Genomic DNA, 23,482 nt, shown 5'->3' on the forward strand with positions numbered 1-23,482 from the left:
ATTACGTACACAAGTATCCAAAATACTAAAACTTTTTTTTTTTTTTTTTTGCAGTTATAGTTTTTTTTTCCTGTCCAGGCCCAAGACAGGCACCTGGTTTGCCCATGCCTGTCTCCGGGTCTGGCTCCGGTTGTGGAAAATCTCACAGCTGGCAATACTGGTCATCAGATATAGCTCAGAAGCACTGACATTGCTTGGTGGCGTGAGGACAGGCGCTGGAATATAAGGAACTTGGGCAACTCAGGGCTCATCTTGATACAGCTGCCTTTCACCCATGTGTTCTTCTGCTACCTTCTAAACCATGCAAGCTCATTATAAAAATGCTTGCTGTGTGGTGTCAGGGTTGACAATAGTCTTATGTGGAGTTTAGATTATGGGTGTATGGGATGGTTTGGACAGGGCTGATCCTGCCTCAGGCAGGGGTAAAACCACCTCTGGAGATCCCTTCCAGCCCCACTGCTCTATGCACACAGCCCTCCGTGTAAAAGTTAAGCACTTGGTTTGTCAGCTCGGTGTTTCAGTCGATGCTGCACAATGCTGTTCTTCTGTACTAGGAAATCAGTGATATCATTCCCATTTTCTGGGACAACTGGCTCAGCTAAGAGGGATCCAGGGGGCTTCCCCTCCGGATCGGTCTCAGCTGCGTCCGGTCCCTCTGCTCACTTACCTTAGGGAGATCAGCTGCTGCGTCTGCCTCTGCCTTGGGTCAGGTAAGGGGGCACACGTGCATGGGGACACACGTGTGCCTGGATCCCTCCTCTCCTCCCTACTCCTGGCTCCCTGTTGAGCAGCTTTAAAATGACCCCCATGCAGCGAGAGCCAGAAGAGGTCAGACAACCTGATTAGGGCCCAGCAAGAGCTCTCTCCAGGTATTTTGAAGCAGCAAGGAGAAGCTGCTGGTCAGCAGCTATATACATAGCATGCACCTTGTGGCAATGGACCAAAAAGGCACCCACCCCTACACATTACATGTATTACACAATTAACTGGTCAATTAATTTAGACCAGACACATGTGCAAAGTAATTATACTACAATTAACTGGTTAATCACACAATACATTTAGACCAGCCGCATGAGCAAAGTAATTATCTCACCACCAAAATGACTATTCCAGCTAGAAAGGAGCCAATCAGCCACAAAGTTAGTGCTTGAAAATGTGTAACAACTTTATAGCTGGTTTCTATCCAGCTTACATTTGAACATGTAGCAGGGCCCTTAAATTGAGATTTCAAGCTTCTCAGCAAGTTTAACGGCTGGTCTCAGCCACGACAGACAAGACGGACTATGCCCAAGGGTGCTGGGCTTTGCCTACATGGCTGCTGACCTCTTACTGATTCTACCTCCAGATACAGGCTGAAAAGGAAATCACCAGAGAGCAGCTATTATCTTACAAGAGTCCCCAAACTGCAGCAAAGAGGAAGGAGAGGTGGTTCCCATCAGACATCCTGGAGGTCTTTATCTTTCCTTCTGAGGCTTGGGAGGATACTTCCTCTTGCTTAGGCAAACAGTCGCAGTAAAGCATCTCAGAGCTACTTGAAGGATAGCTGCAGGACAGAATGGCTACCAGCTGGTGACCTGCAACAACTAGACTCTTATACACACCGCAAGCCACCCAGACAGCACCCCTGGCTTTTTCAGCTGGCTGGAACTCAGTTGCACACAAACCGTTCCTTGAATTCAGCCTCTCTGGTTCTTCCATTATGAATAGTCTTCCTGAAAGTGTCTGCAATTTCCACTGATCCAAAGCATGTTTTTAAAAGCAGACACAGCTTGCCCTGCAGTTGTGTCTGGGATCCCAAAACTTGGTGGGGCGTCACTTGTCCTCCCAGTTGCATGATATGGCTACAGTTTCCCTAATCAAACCTTTGTGAACGGCAATAAGCCCTTGAAAAAAACCCACAAAAACCCACGAATCTCCCAGTGCAAAGAGACAGAGAAGACAGTAAAGAAAGAGCAAATCTGACTTGGGTACCTAGGAGGCTTCATCTTGTTTCCTCTTGTCACAGTTACCTCGGCTGTGTGTGGGCACACCAGGTCTGTGCTCTGCCCTATTTGCAGTGGCTCAAGTCATCCATGGCTCGTGTAGTGGCCCAAGTTGCAGAACAAGCAGTTGTTCCCTAACTAAGCACCTCCACCAGCCACCTACATGGAGCAAATGGACCACCCCAAATGAAGGAAGAGTCTGCTGCAAGGATCGCACTACTTTGAAACCTCACGATGACAACAGGAGATGGAAAAGCGGAAGCAGCAGAAACAGGGCGTCGTGGACCAAATCAAGAATCAGGAATCACCCACCTAACACGGGAACACGTGGCTGAGCTGCAACAGAGTCTGTCGATCTCAGATCAGCCTCGTGAGCCATCTTCGGAGCCACCGATAAGGCAATCGTCCTTGACTGCGAGGGACTGCCCTAGAAGACGACATAGAGCAAGTCCCTGGGCTGTGCTTGGTGAAGATCAAAGGATGCCATTCACTCCCTCCCTTCTCTCTCAGACAGTGGCATTAGTAAGAGCCAGGTCTCTTGCCTGGGACTTGGGGAACACTGTATTGCTGCTGTGTTGACTTGTCCAACCCCAGCACAAGTGTAGGTCACTCATGGGCCAAGTAGATGGACATCCTTGTTGGTGTGCCCTTCTCCACCTGCCTTTAACTCTCCTCTCTTTCATCTGCTGGGAGAATTTTAAAACATGTGCAGAAGCTTCCCTCAGGACTACCCTGGAGGCAAAAAACCAGAGGGACCAGAGTCTGGGGAACTCCCACCGTTCACGACCAGCTTCATGAACAGACCTTTACCATGAGCATTCCCACAGCTGCTGAAATCCTTCCTAAGGCCCCAGGAACATGCATCAAAAAGTTCCCAGCTTCAAGCCCCTTATATCTTTCAAACAGATGTAAAATTTTTCAGCTCCCTGTGCCAACTCCAGCTGCGCTCTAGAACTGTGCTAGGTGCCCATCAGAGTGAGGTCAACTACTTTCATGCAGCCCATCTTTTAAATGAATGAGTGGATTAAGGTCACCTGGGCACTACACCTGGGGCCCTCACTCGTCCGGGTAATCCTTGTGGTTTTACAGTCCCCATTCTCTCCCTCTCCTTTACAAATATTTTCTCTCTTGTCGTGTAGAAGACTCGCAAGCTGTCTCTACAGGACAGTATGGACCACACTTGGAAAGCAATAATATTTTCAACAGGCACAGCACACTCAATGCCCCCCCAAACTTTAACGGGAGCAATGGTTTCTTAAATCTCCAAACATCAGGCCCCGCAGTGCTATCAAACACACACCAGGAACAAGCTGGAGAACTTTCTGCCCAGCGACTTTCACTTTTACTGGTAATTCTGCTGATCTCACATGCAATTTGTAACAGTAAAAGATAAAAATCACAGGCTGGAATACAGTTTCCGAGTTGACAGCATCTCTTTAATCTTTATTTCACAAGGTGAAGGCATTAATGGCAGCTTTGATTTATCTTGGCTGGAAGAAGCTTCAGTAGAAGTTAGATAAATGATTCTGAAACATGCTCCCAAAGTTTCCATTCTTGACGGGTTTGATTTGTTTATAGCTGCACACAAGCAGCACCAGAAAAGCAAGTGCTAACGAGTGAATGGAGATGCTTTCAAGTTGGCCTACCCCTCCAATCGATGAGACCTCAATAGCTTTAGTTTTAAGGATGCAGTATAATAGATTTTTTCCAGTGCCCCCAAATGGTGTAACATAATAGAGCTTGTCTAATGAAATATGCTGCAATATATACAGCATGAGCCATGGCATTTATATAAGCCTCTGCTGTTCACAGGACTTGTTTGGCGTTAAACAAATCTGTCTCTTTTAGGAGCCGCGGAAGCAGGAGATGAGTGATTGTGCTCTCTGCCTGATAACATTTTCGTACTGGCCAATTTAACAGCTAATCTTCATGAAACCCTGCACTGCGCCTGCCGCTGCTGTGTTCGTATGTTGTAGTCAAGTTTTGCTATTAAATCATACTTCGCTACAATAGCTCAGCTGTCAAGCAGAAACAGTGCCTCCCTCGTTAGCATTCTGCTAACGGAGCCCAGAGAGAGCCAACATGCACAGCCACAGCACTCGGCCCGTTCAGAGGGCCATGTCTTTTCCCAATTTGAGTTCCAGGGAGCTTGGGGCTGCCACAGATCTTGGGACAAGCTTGGCTTAGGAGCAGCAAATCATACCTTTGTGTAGGGAACTGTGCTAGACAACCCCTGGGGTCCCTTCCAACCATGACATTTGGTACCGCTCTTTCCTATCAGACAGGAGCACAAGAAGGCTGGAAGCATCTCGTGCAGAGCTGTGAGATGAGTTGATCCACCTGGTTTTTATGAGGTGGGGCTGGCTAGAGGCCACAGCGTGGGGTGCATGATCTGGGACAGCTTGTTGCTCCACTGACAAGGGCTCTGTACTAGAAGCTGTGCTCCCAGTAGCCCAAGCCAGGTGCAAGTACAGTGGACTTGGCCTGCACCGGCATGCACCCGCAGGCAGGACGTCATTGTTATTGTTGGCAGTCCCTCGAATCGAGGATGATCTCTACCATGGCTCATCGATGGGTCCTGAGGTAACTTAGGAGTCACAGATCCATCCACAGAATGTGCAGGTCTTTCTGCAGGGAAGAGCAGGCCACGGGCTGGCATCGCTCACCTTTTCCTTCCTCCGTTCTCTCTCCTCCGCTTCAAGGGTGCTGCTTGTTGAAGTTGTGATGCCATTAGAGTCGGTTAGCAGCCAGGTCCCCCCCAGCTCTTGATGTTAATTCGTGCAGTAGCAGAGAATACGTGTGCACAGCCTCACGTTCTCAGCTGGCTCGCATCTCGCAGTGCAGAGAGACTTCCCTGTCCATGAGGTCTCAAAGGACCGCTGGGCATACATGAAAGCAGCAAGAATTTGCTCGTGAAAAGGCCTGCCCACTAGGCAGCGTGCGTTTTGGCAGCACACTGGAATCACCACTCCTCCAGGTCCACTTCGACCATCATAAACTGTGCATCCAGGTGCAGCTAAATGGAACAGGCAGCCAGGAAGCCCACAGGGTGCCAAAGCACAGAAAACAAGGACTTGAGGTGCAAATGATTGAGGTGGAGGCTGCTGCTGGACTTTACGCTGTGACGCAGGCCCCCGGCATATCAACACAATCTCTCTGCTAAAGGAGCCCCACCAGCAAGAGATGGTTTATCCAACAGGCTTAACATTATAGTCAATAAATAGTTTCTCTAGGCTGCCAGTCAAGGAACGGGAGGAGCAGAGTGTGAGCAGAAGCAACCAGCAGCCTGTTGAAGGTCCAGGGCAGGGAGGAAATGAGAGTAACTCAACTCAGAGCACAGTGCTGGGGTGAATACAGTCCCACCCGCAGTTGGTGAATCAGTGCAAAACACTGGAGCAGATGACTGCGGACAGTGCCCTTTGAATCAGGAGCTGGCAGCCAGCCAGCCAACCAAGTATGGCAGGGCTTCCAGGGGAGGTGGTGCTCTCCCCTACCCCGGGGGTCTTTAAGAGGAGGCTGGACAAACACCTGGCTGGGGTTGTCTGACCTCAGCGCTCTTTCCTGCCCAGGGCAGGGGGATGGACTTGATGATCTGCTGAGGTCCCTTCCGACCCTGAAAATCTATGAAACATTTCAGGCCCAACGTGTCCAGCTGCCCTGGGGGTTAGTGCACTGGGTCTGTTGGAAGTAGGAAGCTGGACGCTCTCTCTTTAATAAAGCACTTTCTTTTTACAAGTGGCGTGGGCAGATGAGGGATGCTGGTGCTGAGAGAGCTAGCTCTCTAACTCAGGTGGTGTGCAGAAAGGTTGACAGCCTACATGTGCTGCTGAAAAGCTTTTGATGACTTCCCAGGGGATGGTCAAGGCAATGATTACACAGACCAGTGATTCTCAATTGGGTTGTCACAGCACCCTGGGGCAGCCACCTACACATAATTCACATGATAGACCCAGAGATTTCAAATAGGAATCCACAGCGTTAAAAACTTCCTGTCCTGCTGTGAGCTTTGAGTTCTTTGCAAAATGAAAAATTGCTCTAGTATTTTTCTGTAATCAAAAAATTAGTGAAAACTAAAGAGATGGCATTTTCTGAGCATATCCTTGAGTCTAAACTGACTGAGAACCAATAGCATAAACTGAACTTCAGTGACTACTGCTGGAGATGGCATTTTTCTGTACCCCATCTCTGGCTGTAGTTTTATTTTTTGTCTTTCCTATTGCTACTGGAGACATGGTCATCTAATGCTAATAAGAAGGTCTGGCTGCCTCTGAAGGATGAGCTCTGCAAACTACTGAGGAGGAAACAGCTCTGGTTCAATACCCAGGGGCTTGGAGCAGGTTAGGGTAGCCATGGAAGAAACTGTGCTCTATTATCTATGCAATTAGAGCACAATCGTTTCTCCTGGCATACAAGAGCCCGCAGCAAGCCTGATTTAGAGTGGGAAGAGGAAGGATGAGACTGGCACTTTATTACTCTGATAGCCCAGCATTACTGAAGGGAGAGATGCTGGCAGCACAGGGGACCGGTAGGCTAACATCAACAGCTACCCCAGCAATAGCAGAGCAGGCTTACGGCCGGCTCATTTGGGCTCTTTAACATCTCCTCGCTATGGAGGCAGAGGGAGCACAACACTTCTGAGCAATGCATTTGCCTGGTCTCTGCCCCTACCATGACTCTTTACGGTGCCCATGTCCTGGGCAGATTGTGACTGATCCTACAGCTTCATGAAAATCTACACCCATTATGTGCCAGCCTGGTGCTGCAATGAGGGAAGGGTCCCGCCAGGGAAACGGCACTGCTGGAGAAACACAAAGCCGGACACTCAGAGGCAGGAAGTTTCTGGTTCTGAACACTTGAGAAGTTGAGCGCTACCATGGGCAAAGTCCCTGCAAGGAGCCTGCTTCTCAGGGTAGAAACTCCCCCACGGCCCCTTTGTGCACAGAAATCTCAACTCAAATGGCTGCTGACAAAAATCTCAGGGGCCAGGGACCCCTGCTGTGGCTAGCATCCCAGGGACCCTGTTTGCCAACCAAACAGGAACCGGGCTTGTGTCTCCTTCACACAAGGATTCGTGCACTGTGCCATGCAGACTAATTCTCCTTGACAATTTACCATGCCCTGAACCTGTGTAGAAGCCAGGAGGGCAGTCTGACCTCTGTCCACTACATGCGGGGTAATTACCAGCAGCCAGTGCAGGCAAAAGGTTTGCTCCTGTGGTGGGGGGTGAACACGTCACCTGCCGGTCTGGATGGAGCTTGGTGCCAGTTGAGTTAAATGGCAAACAGGTCCCTGTGTCAAAAGAAAAATCACCTCCCTCCTGCTTGGCCAGCGCCTTCCCTTGGGCATGCCTTCACTCAGGGCCAACCCAGGCACTGACTCAGGTGCAGCCGCTAACCATCTCCTCCTCCTGCATACAGTGTTGTTTTAGCTGCTGTGGCCGGAGGCTGCTGTCACTCCAAATAATGGGTAACCTTCCCTCCTGGCATGCAGGCTAAGCCACTTGAGCACCCAGTGCCTTCGCACAAGCCCGTTTATGCGTCCAGGAGAAGAGCTGAGACATCTCCCAATTCACCAGGGCAGAATCAGAGCTGTTGGCAGCACAAAGAGCCACCGAACGTGCCTGCAGAGGGACACAGAAGGGGGCATGGCACCAGGGAGAACAGCACGTGGGCTTTACTCATGCAGGCAAGGCTAACCTAGGCTGCCAAGCCCCAGCATTAATGCCAAAGCAAAGATCTAGCCTTACTCTGACTGGAGGATGCAATGCTGCAGCCTCGCAGCACATTTTGATTCTGAAATCCAAATCAGGTCTTTAATAAGTTTCAGTTCATCCCCTTTATGACCCACGTCCAGCACAAGGCTTCATATGCAGAAAGGCCAGGGCTGGGATCACAGAATTGCGCTTCCAACTTTGCACTCTCAATTCAAGTAGAATTCGAGAAACTGCTCCCTTATTCAGTGCCCCAAACCAAACCCCCAAAGAAAGAGAAAGAGCCATATTTGCTGTCTGCTGACCATCGCAGACTTCGAGGAGAATCAGATAATCTCCTTTAAAGGTGACGATCTTAGGAATGTTTCCTCACTAGGCTACAGGCCAGCAGGTGATATGGGGGTCAGGCCTGGAAAGCTGCACATCGGGAGCTGCATGATAGCTGCTTGCACAAAATATGTGCATTGTGACCCATGCTACATGTCTAAACTCTGTCCACTGAGCTCAGCAGAGCAACTTGCCTGTGCTGAAGTTCAACACGTCTGACCCACGCCTGCCAGGGTCTCTTAGTCATAGTCAGGGCTGCTGCACCAGCGGGTTTATCTGGTGTGGCCATATCACTTCTTGCTAGTAAACAGGAGCAAATCCTAAGCAATGATACCCTGCACTAGAAACAGCAGCTTCGGTGACATCATGCCAAAGACTGTCCTGCACAGCAGCAATATGAACAGTGAGATAATGCTTAAGTGACAAATGACACATTCAAATGGTTTGATTACAGTGCCAGGCTTGCTCTTCTAATGGCATGACATGATAGCCGACACTGTATTCACCTTATGAAAAGCTTGCAAGCACAAACTTAGTAACATAGGAAAGTTGGGCTGGAAGGGACCCTCACACAGTCATCTAGTCCAACCCCTGCTCAAGGCAGGGTCACCCCTGTTTAAACCATCCCAGAAAAGTGTCTGTCCAACCTGCTCTTGAAAATCTCCAGGGCTGGAGATACCACAACGTCTCTAAGTAGTTTGACCACCCAGAAAGTTCCTCTGAATCTCCAGCCTAAATTTCCCCTGCTGCAGCATGAGGCCATTGCTCCTAGCCCTGTCCCCTGCAGCCACAGAGAAAAGGCCATCTCCATCCTCCCTGTAATTGCACTTCAAGTGTTTGAAGACTGATATCAAACCCCCTTCAGTTTTCTCGCCTCCAGACTAGATAACCTGAGTTGTTTCAGCCTTTCCTCATAAATCATGCTTCCCTGAACGTCTCTGTGTCAGAACTGGCATTTGGTTAGGAACCATCACAACATGCCGGGCACCAGGGCTCTGTGTGTAGAAAGGATCATCACTTTCTGTTTCAGCTGCTGACAATTCTCACTTCCTGCCCCGAGTAGATGTTCAATGCTGTCTGCATTTCCCTGGGGGTGGGGGGGATACTGTGTTCCCTGTAGACTTTGCAGGTCAGCTGCATCTGTAAATCTCTTTGGGATCCCTGAACACGAGAAAAGATCGCTGTGCTTTCACTGCTTCAGTATGGGGTCTCTCAAGTGTTTCTAGGCAAGATCCTGTTCTCCTGGGGTCAGGAAGCAGCTCCAAAGACAACACACATGGCCCCACCACAAACTCACAACTCTGACACCAACCCAAACCGCGGGGAGGAATTCTAATGAAACTCGCTGGAAAAATGCAAGTCGGTATTATCGGAGGAAAAGTCGCCTGCGAGGGCAGGGAGAGACCCAGCAACCAGCACCCTGCTGAAAGGCTGTGCTGGTGGACAGCACCCCAGTAAGAGCCAGTGGCATGATCTGGAAGCGAAGCACATTGATGGGAGGCGCCTTGTCAGAGACTGACAGCAACTCTCCTCCTTGGGTAAGAGAAGACTTGGAATACTGCTCTCCTTCTTGGAAAGATGGGCCAGCTGGAGGGACTTCAGAGGGAAGGAAAGCGATTAGGGAGATGGACTTACTGTGCACAAGGGCTCAGAAACCCAGGGTGTGGAGAGAGAAGACACAAACCTGGTCTCTCTCCTGATTACAGCCGACACAAAAGGCCAGGCATCTGATTTTACCCCAAGAATAGGCAGCAAGCCAGATCATCTTTGGACTCAGACTGTTCTTGCTTTGAGGACAAGTCTTGACAAAGAAGGAGCCCAAGAAAATTTCCAATGATTGGTGTCCTTCAGGCTGCGGATCGGTCTCTGGACACAGCTGAAACCACCACTCACCACTGCCTGCCCGAGTGCTGCGGTGGCTGGTCCGGTGCCACCCTCAGAAAGGGTCACGGGGCGCTGGGCTTTGAAGCCAGTCCATCTCCCTGTTGAAGGGCTGGGCTCTCAGTGCTGCGGGTGGGGGGAAGCATTCGTGGACACAAGGTGGAGAAAGGTGCTCGTGGTGGGCAAGCTGGGGGACAAGGAAGATGCAGTGTAAGGAGGTCTGGGGCCAATCTGGGCTAGCAATCAGAAACAATGATGGGCGGGGGTCAGGCTTCCCAACGTGAAAACAGTGTTCCCCATGGAAACGCCCAGCTACAGCGTTCTGTACAAACCGAGAAGGTTTGCTCCGTACAGCAGAGCGGATATGATGAAGAAACGTTCAAGGCTTATGAACCAGAAAGCCAGCTGGGAAGGGTTCAGCTGATCGAGTCTCAGCTATGAAACCCTGGACTCCACGGAGCTACCACTCCCGCTCGACCCGGGTTGATTTGGCCTGTCGTTCCTGCCAAGGCAGGCGGTGAAGATCCACGTGGGCCCCCCCCCAGGTGGATGGCATGAAGGGACCCAACACAGCAGCCTTGTCTGATGCTCACGCTCATCCCAGACCTCTCTGCCTTCCCAAGGCCCCAGGATCTTGCCTGCTAATCCTGCACAGGGCACCCTGCTCCAGTTGGCTGCCACCATCCCGTGAAGAGGTGCCTGTTGTCCATGTTACAGCTTGCTGAGCACCTGGGCATCCCTCAGGATGAAGGGTGCTATGAATAAACTTGCTGGGCATTTTGGGTGCCCTCTTCCCTACCACACTTTGCATACAAGTAGGCAATGCTTTAAGCTGTTCCTAATATGGAGGTGATTTGCAATGAGAGCAACAACGGATCTGTAGCTCCAGGGCCAAAAACAATGATAGCCAAGTAGCAGCTGCAGCAAGGAGGCAAAGCTTCATTAACAGAACATTATGTTATCTTAAGGGAAACACATTCCAGTACATCACCCTTGGGAGATCCTGAACAGCACCTGCCCTTCCAGCCTAGGTAATAGAAAACTTAATTGCTTTGGTAATTACACGTTAAAGCTGGAGATGCCAAAAATAGGAGTCTTTTGTTCGGCAAATACAAAGCCACTACGTACTGTGCCAAAGTGACCCTCTCTGGGCAGCGTTCACCATCCTAGAGGAGGACTCGTGCCTGGATGAAGGGTCATTGATGCCTGGAGCCTATGATCACTGCATCCCATAATCATCACACACAGCTCAGGGCCATTAGCTATCCTCCTTGAGAATGCACGGAGGTCAGGTGAGGTGAGCCTCCTGCTCTGTTCAGCTCTGGTGTCCTGTGTCCAGTTTTGGGCCCCAAGCTTCAAGAAAGATATGAAGATTGGGATGAGTCCAGTGAGAGCAACAGAAACAATCAGAGATGTGGACAGCGCGACTTGCGAGGACAGACTGAAAGGACTTGGGAACTGGAGAAGAGATGACTTAAGGGAGACTTGATAACAGTTTTCAAATACTTGCAAGGTGATTATGGAGAGGATAGAGATGGACTTTTCTCTGTGGCTGTGGGGGACAGGACTAGGAGCAATGGCCTCAAGATGCAGCAGAGGAAATTTATGCTGGAGATTAGGAGGAACTTTCTGACTATGAGGGTGCTCGGGCAGTGGAACAGGCACTTGAGAAGTGGAATCTCCATCCTTGGAAATTTTCAAGACCAGGCTGGACAGACACTTGGCTGGGACGATTTAGTCAGAGACGATCCTACTTGGAGCGGGGCCCTTGTGAGCTCTCTTCCAGCCCAACTGTCCTATGATCCTAAGACCTCTGGATGCACAGCGGAGGGTGCAGCGAGGCTTTGAAGGCTGTCATATCTGAAGGGCCAGTTATACTGTCCATCTTGGGAACTACTTATTCTGTCCTGCTGCAAACACCTATCGTCCTCACCCCCTCACTTGTACCATCCTCAGCTGCTAACCCACAATGGCAGATGCTTTATCTGAATCTTAGCCAGAAGATGCATATTACCTATCACTCACATGCTTGTATGGACACACACAATACTGCCAGCATCTCTTTCCTGATTTGCAAACATCTCTGACACCTCTTACACACACAGCCTCCAATGAACTCGTGCTGTGAGTGTGGTTAAAGCAACACAGCTTGCCTAATGGCAAGGCAGTTATACCAGTATAAAATGTTTCTATACCAGTGTAGCTTGGTCATTAGCTGTGTGTAGAGCTGTGCCTAAAAGTCTGCACTGTGATGTCTGCAAAGGGAAGACTGCAATGGAGACTGGCGTGGTAATGTGCTGAACTCTGAATGAAATTACATCCAATAAAAGGGGTAAGCGTCCATGAATGAGGGGCTCTTCATCACATCTCAACTGCATGGGTAAGGGAAGAAACAGCGTCGGAGATGAATTCCCTGCCAGTCCACTTCACTCTGTTAATTCAGGGCAAAACCAACTGCCTGCAATAAGGAGCAGAGCAGGCACAGGTATCCCAGTCCAAACCCCGTGTGACTCTACAGTCCCTGAAAGGAACCGAGTTTGTGTTTGAAAAAGGGACATCTTACTTGCAAAAGCCAGCCAGGCCCATCACATGGAGGCAACCCTGTTCATAAGCTAAAAGAATGCTCTTGCCCTCCCATTTCAATTCATTTTGCATGTATTCCCTTCTCCCCCAGGCTGGATGTATTGGGCTCAGGGGGAAAAACCTCTTTGACTAACACACACAAAACCTCGAGGTAACCCATTTGTTATGGATTATCAAGGACTTTTTAAACCCCAGCCCTTTTGACTGATGAAATGAGCTGCAGAGTACAAAACATAAAGCAACAAACCTGGTACCAGCTGGGAGTAGAATTGGAAGAAATATTTTCCCTGGGTTTGTTTGAATCAGCCATGCAAGGCCTTGCATTTGCTGCTATCCAACTAGTCCTGGCTAGGATACTTTTTTTTTTCTTTAATTTGATCACAGCTGACACTTGGCCTGAGCATCTCAAAGCCCAACATGGCCAGGAATACAGGTCAGAACCATAGCTCTGTGAAGAGAGAGTTGCCACCATATTTTATAGCTAGTTTGCTTCTTGCTCAGCTAGTCAAGGACGTACCAAGAAAGCTTTGCAAGTGGCAATGCTATTGGCATAAAATGTTAAAGTAAAAAGTCCTTTCTAGATGTTTCTTAAAACAACGACACAAATGCACGTACACAAAAAAGCATAAGGAGAAAGGATTGACAATGGGAGACAGAGAACAGGCTGCTGATCTTCAAGCTAGATGTTACACAATTAGACATGCTGGAACTATAAACATCCATAACGATCCTAATAGGACTAATAATTGTGTTTTCCGCACTGCCTATTATGTACAATTCCCTCTTAAAAGCTTGAGAACAAACATTTGTTCCCAGCGGATTTGATCCTTTTGCATTTAACCAGTGCATTTCCCTGGGTTTCTTTTTTGTTGTTGTTTAGCAGAGTGACTGTTAGTGGCTCTTTGCACTTACTATACCTGGGATGAGCTGTTTGGGGCATAGGCTTGAGCACAGGGTATGAAACTGTTGCTGAAGGACAGGAAAGCCTCAATAACAAACAACTTCCTCAACAACAAAAATTTCTAGCTTTAAAAAAAAGGGAGATTGTGTTTTAATAGACATTTCTGGGGGGCTGAAATTGTTCTCCAGGTCCTCTTAAGGTAGGCTGGCTCCTGAAAGCTATTCCCCCATGCCCTCCTTTTCTAGGTTAAAGGTCTAAATTTGGCAAAAGAAACTCAGCTTGTGGGTGGAGGTGAGAGACTATGGATTTATGACACGCTGGTATTCCTGACAAGTCATCCAGTGTGAGCACAGGACTACCCTGCGCTCCTGCTGTCAATTTGATAATGAGAACGTGAGTTGAAACAAAAACATTTTGGGTGCCAACTCACTGCACCAGCTAGTAAAACTAGGCAGGAATACCTAGAAGTGGAGAAGTCCAGGCTCCTGCTCGTGGAAAGCTTTGCTTTCAGAAGGGGTCTCATCCAGAGTACAGGGGTGCTCTTAGACGACCATGAGATCCCAACGGACAAGGCACCAAGTGCATTGGAGCCCGGAGAGAATGGGATAGCAGACAGATTTGCCTCCATGCTGTTGGACGCACCCCAGTGCAGCGCACCCTGGGGTTTTTAGAGGCAGATGCCCCTGGTTTGCAAAGCACAAGTCATAAGTGCTTGAAAAGCTGCCACTTGGGTAACGAAGCAAAACAGCCAGAGTTTCAAAGGGTGCGGGGACACCGAGTGGGCGCTGGGTGCTTCTGACGTCTGGCCCCAGGCCTCTCTCTTTGCTTGCCCAGTGCTGTTGGGCTCAGGGGGTCCTTGACCAGCTACTCCCAGCTCTCGTGCCCGAGCCAAAAACTTGCACAACTGAAACCTTGGCATCACAAGCAGGTCCGATCTCACTGCCAGCGGGTGGGAAGGGGGGCACAGTACCCGCAATATTTCCCTCTCGATGCACCGTGCCTATCTGCCCTGAGCACCATCATCCGTGGGACTTACTTGTTGCTGTCCCGGTACTGATAGACATAACAGCCTTGAGGCATCCCACTCTCCTTGTCCAAGGTAAACGAGAGCTTCAGCTGCAGAGGGGGAAAAAGCGGGGAGGGAGAAAAGAAAAGCAAGTTTAGGCGGCGTTCTCAGTCGCTACAGCAACTTCGTGAAAGGCTTCTGGGAGCGAGCAAGCTCCCCGAGCCTGACACGCAAACACTGTGGCCTGGAACGGAGCGCGGGGCTCCAAACCTCAGGGCACAGTCACATGCGTTGCAGAAAAGTGCTCGCTTTTTCCACCCTTTGTTACTATAAAGTGTTTGTGGTTCCTCTGAAATGCCTGGGTCAGAACGGTTGCCCCCTCCAAACCCACCCACACACACATCCCTCCACCAAAGCCATTGCGGTTCCCCTCAGACACTAAAGAAATGAGTGTTCTCCATCAGCAGCTGTCGTTCCCATGAGCCTCTTTCTCTGAAAGCCTTCCCGGCTCCGTCTCGTTCCTCCGGTGCCTTAGAGCCGAGAAGAAACCGCAGAGGGAAAGGTGACAGATTTTTTCTCCTGAGCCGAGTTATTAAAGAGCTGCGAGGACCATTTTGCAGTGCGGCCCAGTGGCCAGCAGGAGGCTATGGTGGGATCGGGAAAGCTGTTTTCCTCGACTCCAAGAAGGGATCTGCTAACAGCTTTCAGATCCCACGTGCAGCTTCCGCCAATTTTCTTTAAGGGGGGAAAGTGAGTCCCGCGCTTCGATGAGTGGCAGAACAAACGCGGAGCTGCACGGACACGTGTTGGGCAAGGATTTCTCAGGGAGGTTTATGGGCTAAGCTAAGAAAACGGGGCTGACCTCGGAAACACGGGGCTGCAGCCTCAGCAGGTGCTGGGACCCCTTCTTCATCCGACGTGAAGGCTGCTCTGATGGAGAGGACCGGCTGCCGGTGGGGATGGGAGGCATTGCTTCTGCTCCCAAGAGGGGGTGGCAGCATTTACGCTCCGCTGCAATGCAACTAGCTGCAGCCCTCCTGCTTCCAGCTAAATCGTGGGCACAGCCCCAACCTGCGCCAGGTCTGGCGACCCCAATACACTCTGCGCACTCTAGATTAGACAGGCAGCATGTTTTGGAGGAAATAGCAGGGATATTTATGCATCAAGCGGGGATGCATTAGCTCTGATCTCACTGCACGCGGTAATGAGAGGGAGACGGGCCCATTAGCACAGCTGGACTGTGCGGGAGTGAAGCCCAGCTCTTTGCGAGGGGGCTAACCACTTTGCGCTGTCATCGGGTTTCTTGTGGTGGCTCTGACCTTTCGAAACGAAGGGAGATAACGGGACCACCACTGAGCCACTGCGTTCGTTTACAAACTCCTCCGGCTTCTGAACTCTAAGGAAAATTGCTTAACTCAATTAACTGCCTCCGGGACAGCAATCGCTGTACTAAAACATTCTTCCACCAGCAGGCTGCTGGCGAAGCCAATGTGCTGGATCATTAGCTGGTGCACTGATTTACCCTACCCTACAGAATAGCAGGCACAAAGTGATACCATGAGCTCTTGCTGACCCAGATAAAACGGTGCGTTGTGAAGCCGGCCCCAAGATGGAGGAGAGAAGCAAGTGTCCGGCTGAGAGCTACCCCATCTGCGCCACCACTCCAAGAGGTGATGCACATGCTCCCGTAGCCTGCTGTGCATCTTTCCCCTGGGCTGGCCTCAGGTGGCAGCTACTCAGCACAGCTTTCTTTTTCATCTATGAAACAGGTGCTGCGTTTCATGCTGTAGCCCAGACAGCAACTCCCAGAGGTGAAATGATATGGCCAGGCGCCTGGGACAGTGGGCACACATGGGACGGCTTCCAGTGATGCCCCCCGCAGCCTAGGTACATTACTGCCAACTCCCATAGTGTGCAGATAGCTACGCCTTCTTATGCTCAGCTCTCCTGGCACATTTCAGACCCACCTGCCAGACAGCTAGAGCAGGGGGCGGCAGCCTTCGAGAGCGGCAGGCCAGCCACTTGTGAGCTGGGCGCTGCCGTGAGGCACTACTCCCTGCTGATGTGCCCAGCTGTGGGCTGCTACCTCAGCTGTGGGATCCCACGCCCAAAGCACGGAGTGCCAAATTCACCAGCAACAGTAAGCAGAGGTTGCTGGAGGGGCAGGTGGAGAGAGGAGGGAGGGCTAGGGAGGGGGATCAGTGGTACAGCGCAGGGCAGGGAAATGGGCGTTCTAGGCCCAGCTGTGCGCGACTGGTTCCTCATGCCTCTGGCCTGCAGATTACCTGCCCCGAAGCTGGGGGCTAGTACACCGACAATGGAACTGCTGTAAGAGAAGTAGGTTTTATTTTTCCCTGTATCAACTGGGTCTCCCCAGATCTGACTCAGGGCTTCACTGCTTTACCAAGTATTTGGGGAATCCATGCCCCTGGCCAAGCCAGCAACAATTCCCCCGGTCCCTGCTCCCCACATGCTCTTCAGAATGAGGAAAAGGGGCAGAAAAACAGACTTCAGGTTTATCACGGTGGAAACAGCATGGGAGCCACAGAGCTGCTGGTGGCTTTGATCCTCCCGGACAAGCCAAACCCAGCCAGCACCAAGAGGCATTGCTGCGCAGGCTGCCGCTGCCACTGGTAGATCTGCGGCCAGCAGAACGAAGCAGTGCCGCAGTTATGAAGCCTCCAGCGCCACGCACTTGCCTGCCTTCCCCCAGCACAGCCCAGCACCAGGAGACAGATCAAGGAAGGGAAAAGGCTGGTAGGGCACACAGCCTCGTTTGGACAGACTGCAGCTGGTCACGCACTTCTGTCCAGTCCAGGGAAAAAGCAGAAGCTCTGTGAGACAACAGGGATGAGTGAAGCCTAGATTGGCAGGGAGGCAGGTGTGGAGGGACAGCCTTGCCCATCCCCAGTTCTCTGATCCAGCAAAGCTTCGTTAACCTGATTAGAGTGAGATACAAGCCTAAAGCCAACACTGTCTTGTCATTTTTAACCTCCAGGACGTTCCTATAGACAAGATGTTCCTATAGACAAATATATCACTCTGTTCTGTGCATGCCCTCTAGTCCCAGCTGCCAGCCACGATGCCAGCAAGGGCCAGATCCAGCTGGACCTGCGGCAGGAGGCCAAATCAGGAGTGGGGTGAATTGGAAATTTCATTCTGAAAGAGAGGCCGGGCCCATAGCGAAGCAGGTAGAGAACGAGCGCGGGTGCCCACACACTCGCCCCAGGACTCTGACAGTGGGTGGCAGAGCTGTGCCAAATCAGGTGGGGAAAGGCAGTGCCCTTCCACCGAGCTTCTGCAGCCACTGCTGACCAAGAAGCATCCTGCAACGTTACCGGGGGGCCAAGAGAGAGCGCAAGGCCTGGGCTTCTTGACATTCCTGTCCTGTTGGTCACCCGTGCAAACCACCCAAGATCTTTATTCGCTTCTGAATCCATAATAGCAAGGCTCTGGCTGAGCTGGCGTGCGTGTGGGAGCATGCATGTGTGGCTGAACTCAATTTCCTAGCTGGGTTTATTTGCTGGGGGGTTGGGTTTCATGGGAAGGCAGGCAGCAAAACAAATGGGGGAAAAGCCAGGCAATTCAGCAGGTATAGATGAGGCGGTCCAGCCTTGTGGGGATCAACAGAGTCGCATGCAGAACCCAAGCTCAGCATCAAACTTGAATGGGCTGCACCTGGCGGTACTGACACCACATTGCTGGGTGTCCTTCTTCACTTATGCCATTTTCAAAAGACAAAACAGACTGGGGGAGGCTCTAAAATACGTGCTGACTTTTAAGGGGGAATAATATTCCATGCAAGGAAGAGCATTCTGCCTTTGGGGCCAGATGACCCTGCAGATCCTGCCAAAGCTCCATCTACCGTTGGTGGGATTTGTGCTCCTCAGTCCCTTAGGGCACTTCTGAAAGTCCACCCATAGCTCTTTTGATGTTATCCCCACCTCTAACGCAAGCCTTTCAGGTGCTACGAACATGCACTGCCTGTGAGATCTGCCAGAGCACATTCGCCCAGACAGACAGTCCAAGCAAAATCACCAACACGGCGGAAGAGCTTCCTCAAGAGAGAACTGAGCCCTTTGTGCCTAGAGAGGACTCCAGAGATGCTCGCGAAGGATCTTGCGAAGTCCACTTGCAAACCTATTTCTCAGGCCGGTAAACTGAGGCCTGGCTACCCCAGGTTCTCCCCTGTTCTTTCCCCATCTCCCCCAAGCCCATCAACACTATGGTACAAATTCTGGTCATCACCTGGCTAAAGAAAGCCCTGGGAAAGGCTGGGGAAAATGACTAGTGCTATTAGTGGTCCAGCCGGGTTAGTGTTCATCCCCTCTGCCTTGCACCACAACTGCTGCCCTGTCACTAGGTGCCCCAGGGCTTCCCCGTACACAAGAGCCTGCGAAGACGAACGTGCTTTTGCAAGGCTACCTCCGGCACAGCCCAATTCTTCAGCAGGCCACAGTGCTTGGCTTTTTATTGTCCCCTGTTGTCCTCCAGAGCCTCAAGCATGGCTCAGGGGAGGACTGAGACACGAGGGAGGGAAGGCCACCCACAGCTCAGAGCCAAAAGCGTGCAGCCAACGGGGAATGCTCGAGAGCAGCATGACCCTGTCGTGAGTGAGCAAGACCCGCTCGAGGCACTTCTTTGAAGAGAGGCCTGAGGTTATTTTGCTTCATGGCGCGAGGATCAGCCCAAAGCAGTGAGGGAAGAACAAAGACCGTGGCCGATCTCTCACCCCTCTGTGCCCTGGCGTGGCGTGGCCCGCGCTGCCCTCTCTGGCTTGCCCATCTCTGACGCACACATGCTAATGCAGTGCCCTTTCCAGTTCAGCGGTTCCCCACACAAAGCAAAGCTCGCCCTGCCGTGTGGGTGAACTCGGTGGGAAAGGGAGCTGGAACGCAGCGCTGCTGAGAACAGAGCCTCACCCACCCCCTGAGCCTCATCAATAATTAAGACGTCGGCAGCGTGGGGAGATCTCTGAATAAAAGCTGTCAGATGGAGCCACGGGGACTCTGTGTGTGCGGAGTGATGGATGGCCTCTCATTGGGAGCAGATCTAGCTGGAATTTGCCAGACAAAAGCGAAGTGGGCACATGCTTCAGCCAGGAGTGGCTTGGGACGGACCGAGGCTTACTCTCCTGTGAGGACAGGATGGAGTCTACACAGCGCAGGAGGGTCCCAAGTGTCAACACTGCATTTCCTTGGCTGCGTAGGACCCGCGACTTGCCCAGCAGCCCAGTTCTCCAGCACGGTCTGTACTTGCTTGAGAGAAAAGCACAGTCTGTCAAGCAAAGGGGTAAATCTGTTTGCCCTTTGGCAGCACCTCTCTCCAGGGGAGCTGAGAGCACTTCCCAACCTAGGAAACCCCCAAAAATGCATACCGGGCAGATGGGGATGCCAACACACTTCTTAGAGGTGGCAGAAAGACAGGAGCGAGTTAGTGCCAGAGATGCACCCACTGCCACTGGCTTTGGGGAAGGCACTTTGTGCCCCCAAGTTACGCCAGGCATCAAACGGGGCAAGTGACACGTCCACTCCCTTGTGCGGCGCGTTGAGGACTAGCCCTGGAAGGATGACATGGTGCACGGGTTGTCCAGTCCCCACCTTTGCTGGGGCATCCCCTCTCACGTCAGCCACCAACCCCTGGAGCCCCCAAAGCCCTCGTGCACAGCTACATGGCACGCAGCAGGGAACGCCGTAGGAAACAGCAGGGAGGTGTGGGCTCTGCCAGTGCCCCGCTGCTGATCCTAGGAAGAGGACTGGGCCCTGCACTCCAGACAGAGGCACCCCCCTCACTGCATAACCGCTGCCGACTCCCCCAGGAGCTGGGTTTTAATATTATTTCATGGCTCCAGGATCTTGGCTCCATCCAATACACAGCACCGTGTCCTTTAGCTAAAGGGAGAAGACCCCCATGAGCGGCTCTCTGGGGGCAGCCCTGCCTGCATCTCCCTCAGCTGGCTGCACCTCTCCAGTGTGGAGGGGCTGGTTTGAGGCTGCCCCTCTTTGATCTGCCAGGAGAGCTGACACTCAGGGGACCCCATGTGTGCCTTGCAGTCCCTTCCACTAGCTAAGCATTAGGGGAATCAAAAAGGGAATTAAGACCCCTGGACAAGCCAGAGCTTCCCTTGCCAGGTCCACACCACTGCCACCCGTTCTGAAGCGTCTCCTGGGCAGGAGAGGAGCAGCAGTGCGGGGTGGTGCAGAGGGCGACTGCATGCCGGTGGCTCTCATTTGAGCTGTTTGGTCCCTGCACCGGAGCTCAATCTGGCCTCATATGCCCTTGCCCCCTGCCAGTGGACTCTCTCAGGGCAGCTGTCCTCATTTTGAAGCAAACGCTTTATACTTGTAGCAATTACAGGCCCAGCTGTGCGGTGAAGCCTGGAAGCGCCAGCATGCCGTGAGTGTCAGGAGCAGCCTCCTGTCTTCTGCATCGGAGCCAGTCCCTATATTGCCCTGACCAGGCAAGTTCTGCATGCCCCTGGAGTAGTGGGTTTAGCCTGGACACGTTATGTTCCCGTGTCCCGGCCCTGAATAGACAACTTCTGTCGTTCGACAGAGAGGGCTTTTCACATGCATGCCCTGTACCAGAGAGGTATGATCCAGTCAGCTGCAGAAGCAGGTCAAATGCTTCGAGATTCCCAGTTGTGGGGCAGCTGAAGGCCCCGATTCTGTACATATACAGACACCCCCCAGCCTCCATGGAGCAGTTGCCTTGCTAGGTGTAGTTCAAATAGAGTAAGTGGGAGAGCTCAGACAGTAAGATACCACCCCAGACAGGTAAATGGGGCAGACCCTGGTCCTAAATGCAGAAGTGCTGCTGAACAGGGGGACTTGACTTGAAGATTATATGAAAAACAGAGCAGTCTCCTGGAAGCCTTTCCCTTTGGCCTGTGCCCAGTCAGTCCTGGGAGCATGGGTGCCGCATGTCTCTGCCTGGGTTTTTGGAAGAGGTGACACAGCTCCATTTTTAACCCTGTTCGCAAGGGCACGGAGCCTCCCCCAAAGCACAGAGGTTTGCCATTGGGACAAGCCCTGCAGAGCTTTTTAAGAACAGACTTAGTCATCGGGCAGGTTTTTACGCCCTGCCCAAGCTTCGGTTTTGACCTGAAAAAAAAATAAAGCCCTGAAGTCCTGACACTCAACTTTTCAAACCACAAGAAACGAGCCCTGCTCCAGTAACGTAATCGCGGAGATTTCTGGCACCTTGTCTTTTAAAAATACATCCATCTGCCTGCACACAGGCCCATCAAACTCAATCTTGTTCAGAATGGATTTCCCAATTCATTACAGCTGGAAAGTCTGCAGCGAGGCTGGCGGCTCACATTGGATGATCCCTAGCAGAAGTGCAGTCTGTAAACCTCACAGCTGGGTTTTCACTTAAACTGCTCTCGAATCCTATATGCCTCCGCTTTCCAGAGCGCTTTTCTATTTTCACTGAAGTTAGAAACTTCAGGCGATGGCCCTCTAGGAGAGTCTCCGCTCCACTCCCCCGGCTTTAGGAGAAGGGGGTGGCTAGGTAAGGCCAGAACAGGTCGGACAAGGCAGCTGAAGGATCCCATAATAAGAAAGCTCCCTACTAAAATCATGGATGAGCCCCTTTACTGGGAATGGGGCACATGGGGCCCCTTCCTCCTGGTGCTGAAGAAAGTGGGCACCTGGCCAATCCTGGCATTGAATTTCAGTGGCCAGTTTGCTTTTCCCCACCAGTCTGGATGGGAGGTGACATGCAGGAGTCCTCTGCCAGGGGGGTCCATTACTTAAACCTGTGCCATTCATCTTGTTGCTTCCAGCAAGAAGCCTTTGGGTTTTTAGTCCACTCTGCTCTCCAACATTTCCAGTGTGAATCCTCTGTGGGGAATGTGCCGGTTTTCTTTGCTGCCCTCCCCACAGCACTTCTCATGCCAGCCCCAAGCCCCATTCCCCTAGAGAGAGGAGACGCCCGCGACTATTTGCTCTTTGCCCTCTGACCATAGAGTCACACGCACTGAAACCATCAGACCCGAACACAGGCTGGGACAGGGTGGGGTGAGGGACTGATCCAACCTGGTCCCACATGGGATCCAGAACAAGTTCAATTCATAGCAAGCCAACGATTGTGAGAACTGCAAAATAACAGTCATCACACATCTGCAGAAAAGTCCCACCAAGGTCAGGCCAGTTTCTTCCCGGTTACAATGGAGGAAGGTGGTCCAGGGCAAATGATCTACTCTTGCCTTCCATTTGCTCCCCAGCTCTTACCTGAAGCCACAACACCGTTCAGTATGGGACTGGCTCTCTCTGTCTCTGCTGCATATAAATTGCTGCGTCTGGACAATTCACCCTGGGCTTTGTTGTGCATCAATTAGTGCAGCACCATCACCTCCAGTGCGTGTGCACCCCCACCACAGAGTTATCTCCAACACTCGCACCTGTGGACAAAGGGCCACATCAGCTTGAAAGCAACCTGCTTGGGAAAAGGCGTTTAGCCTGGCCTCTGGTGCTGCCTCGGCCCTGGTTCTGTGTCCTCCACATTGTTCCTGTCATTTTACACGTGGCAGGTGTTTCTTCTTTTCCATTGCCAGGTAAAGACCCACGGGGCAGAGAAAACTGAGCAGCACTAGGCACAGGAAGCCAGTGACAGTGAATCGTCCCACAAACAGAGGGCATAAAACCAAAGGAATTAGAAAGCAGTTTTTTTTAAATGAATCCAGTTGTTTAGTGCAACTTGAAACTGCATTTTAAAAAAAGTGACAAAAGCACATGCTTTTCACCTTGTCCTTTTGAGCACAAATGTGCAAACTTCCATCAACACAGAAAACTACCCTTTCAGTTTTCCATTGCAGCCACTGCGACTCCAAACTGAGCCTCCTCTGCGAAGAGGAAGGCAAATTTTCCATCCTTGACTGAGCCATGACTCTGAACGGAAGCTGCGCAGGCGTGTGCGGCGCCTACCCCACAAATCAAAGCACCAAAATGGCCCCACATCTACTTCAAAAGAGGAGAGGCTCACTATACTTTACTTCAGTGAGGGCCAACCTTTTTGGCAGGCATGGCACAAATTAGCTTTCTGTTCCCAGCCCAATCTGCTGCTCTGATCCCTACCCCCCCTTG

At 51.4% G+C, this 23,482-nt stretch overlaps 1 protein-coding gene across 2 annotated transcripts in view; it reads right to left on the reverse strand.

The window, feature by feature from the left end:
* The window catches only part of DIS3L2 (DIS3 like 3'-5' exoribonuclease 2), a 288,990-nt gene that overhangs the window by 37,606 nt on the left and 227,902 nt on the right, over positions 1-23,482 (reverse strand). For both annotated transcript variants that reach the window (XM_019503424.1, XM_019503425.1), the window contains exon 15: positions 14,424-14,503. In XM_019503424.1, the coding sequence (XP_019358969.1) occupies positions 14,424-14,503 (80 nt within the window). The remainder of the gene's footprint in view (positions 1-14,423; positions 14,504-23,482) is intronic.

This window comes from Gavialis gangeticus, unplaced genomic scaffold (assembly GCF_001723915.1).
Source record: "Gavialis gangeticus isolate Ggan-Ray unplaced genomic scaffold, GavGan_comp1, whole genome shotgun sequence".
NCBI classification, from domain to species: Eukaryota; Metazoa; Chordata; order Crocodylia; family Gavialidae; genus Gavialis; species Gavialis gangeticus.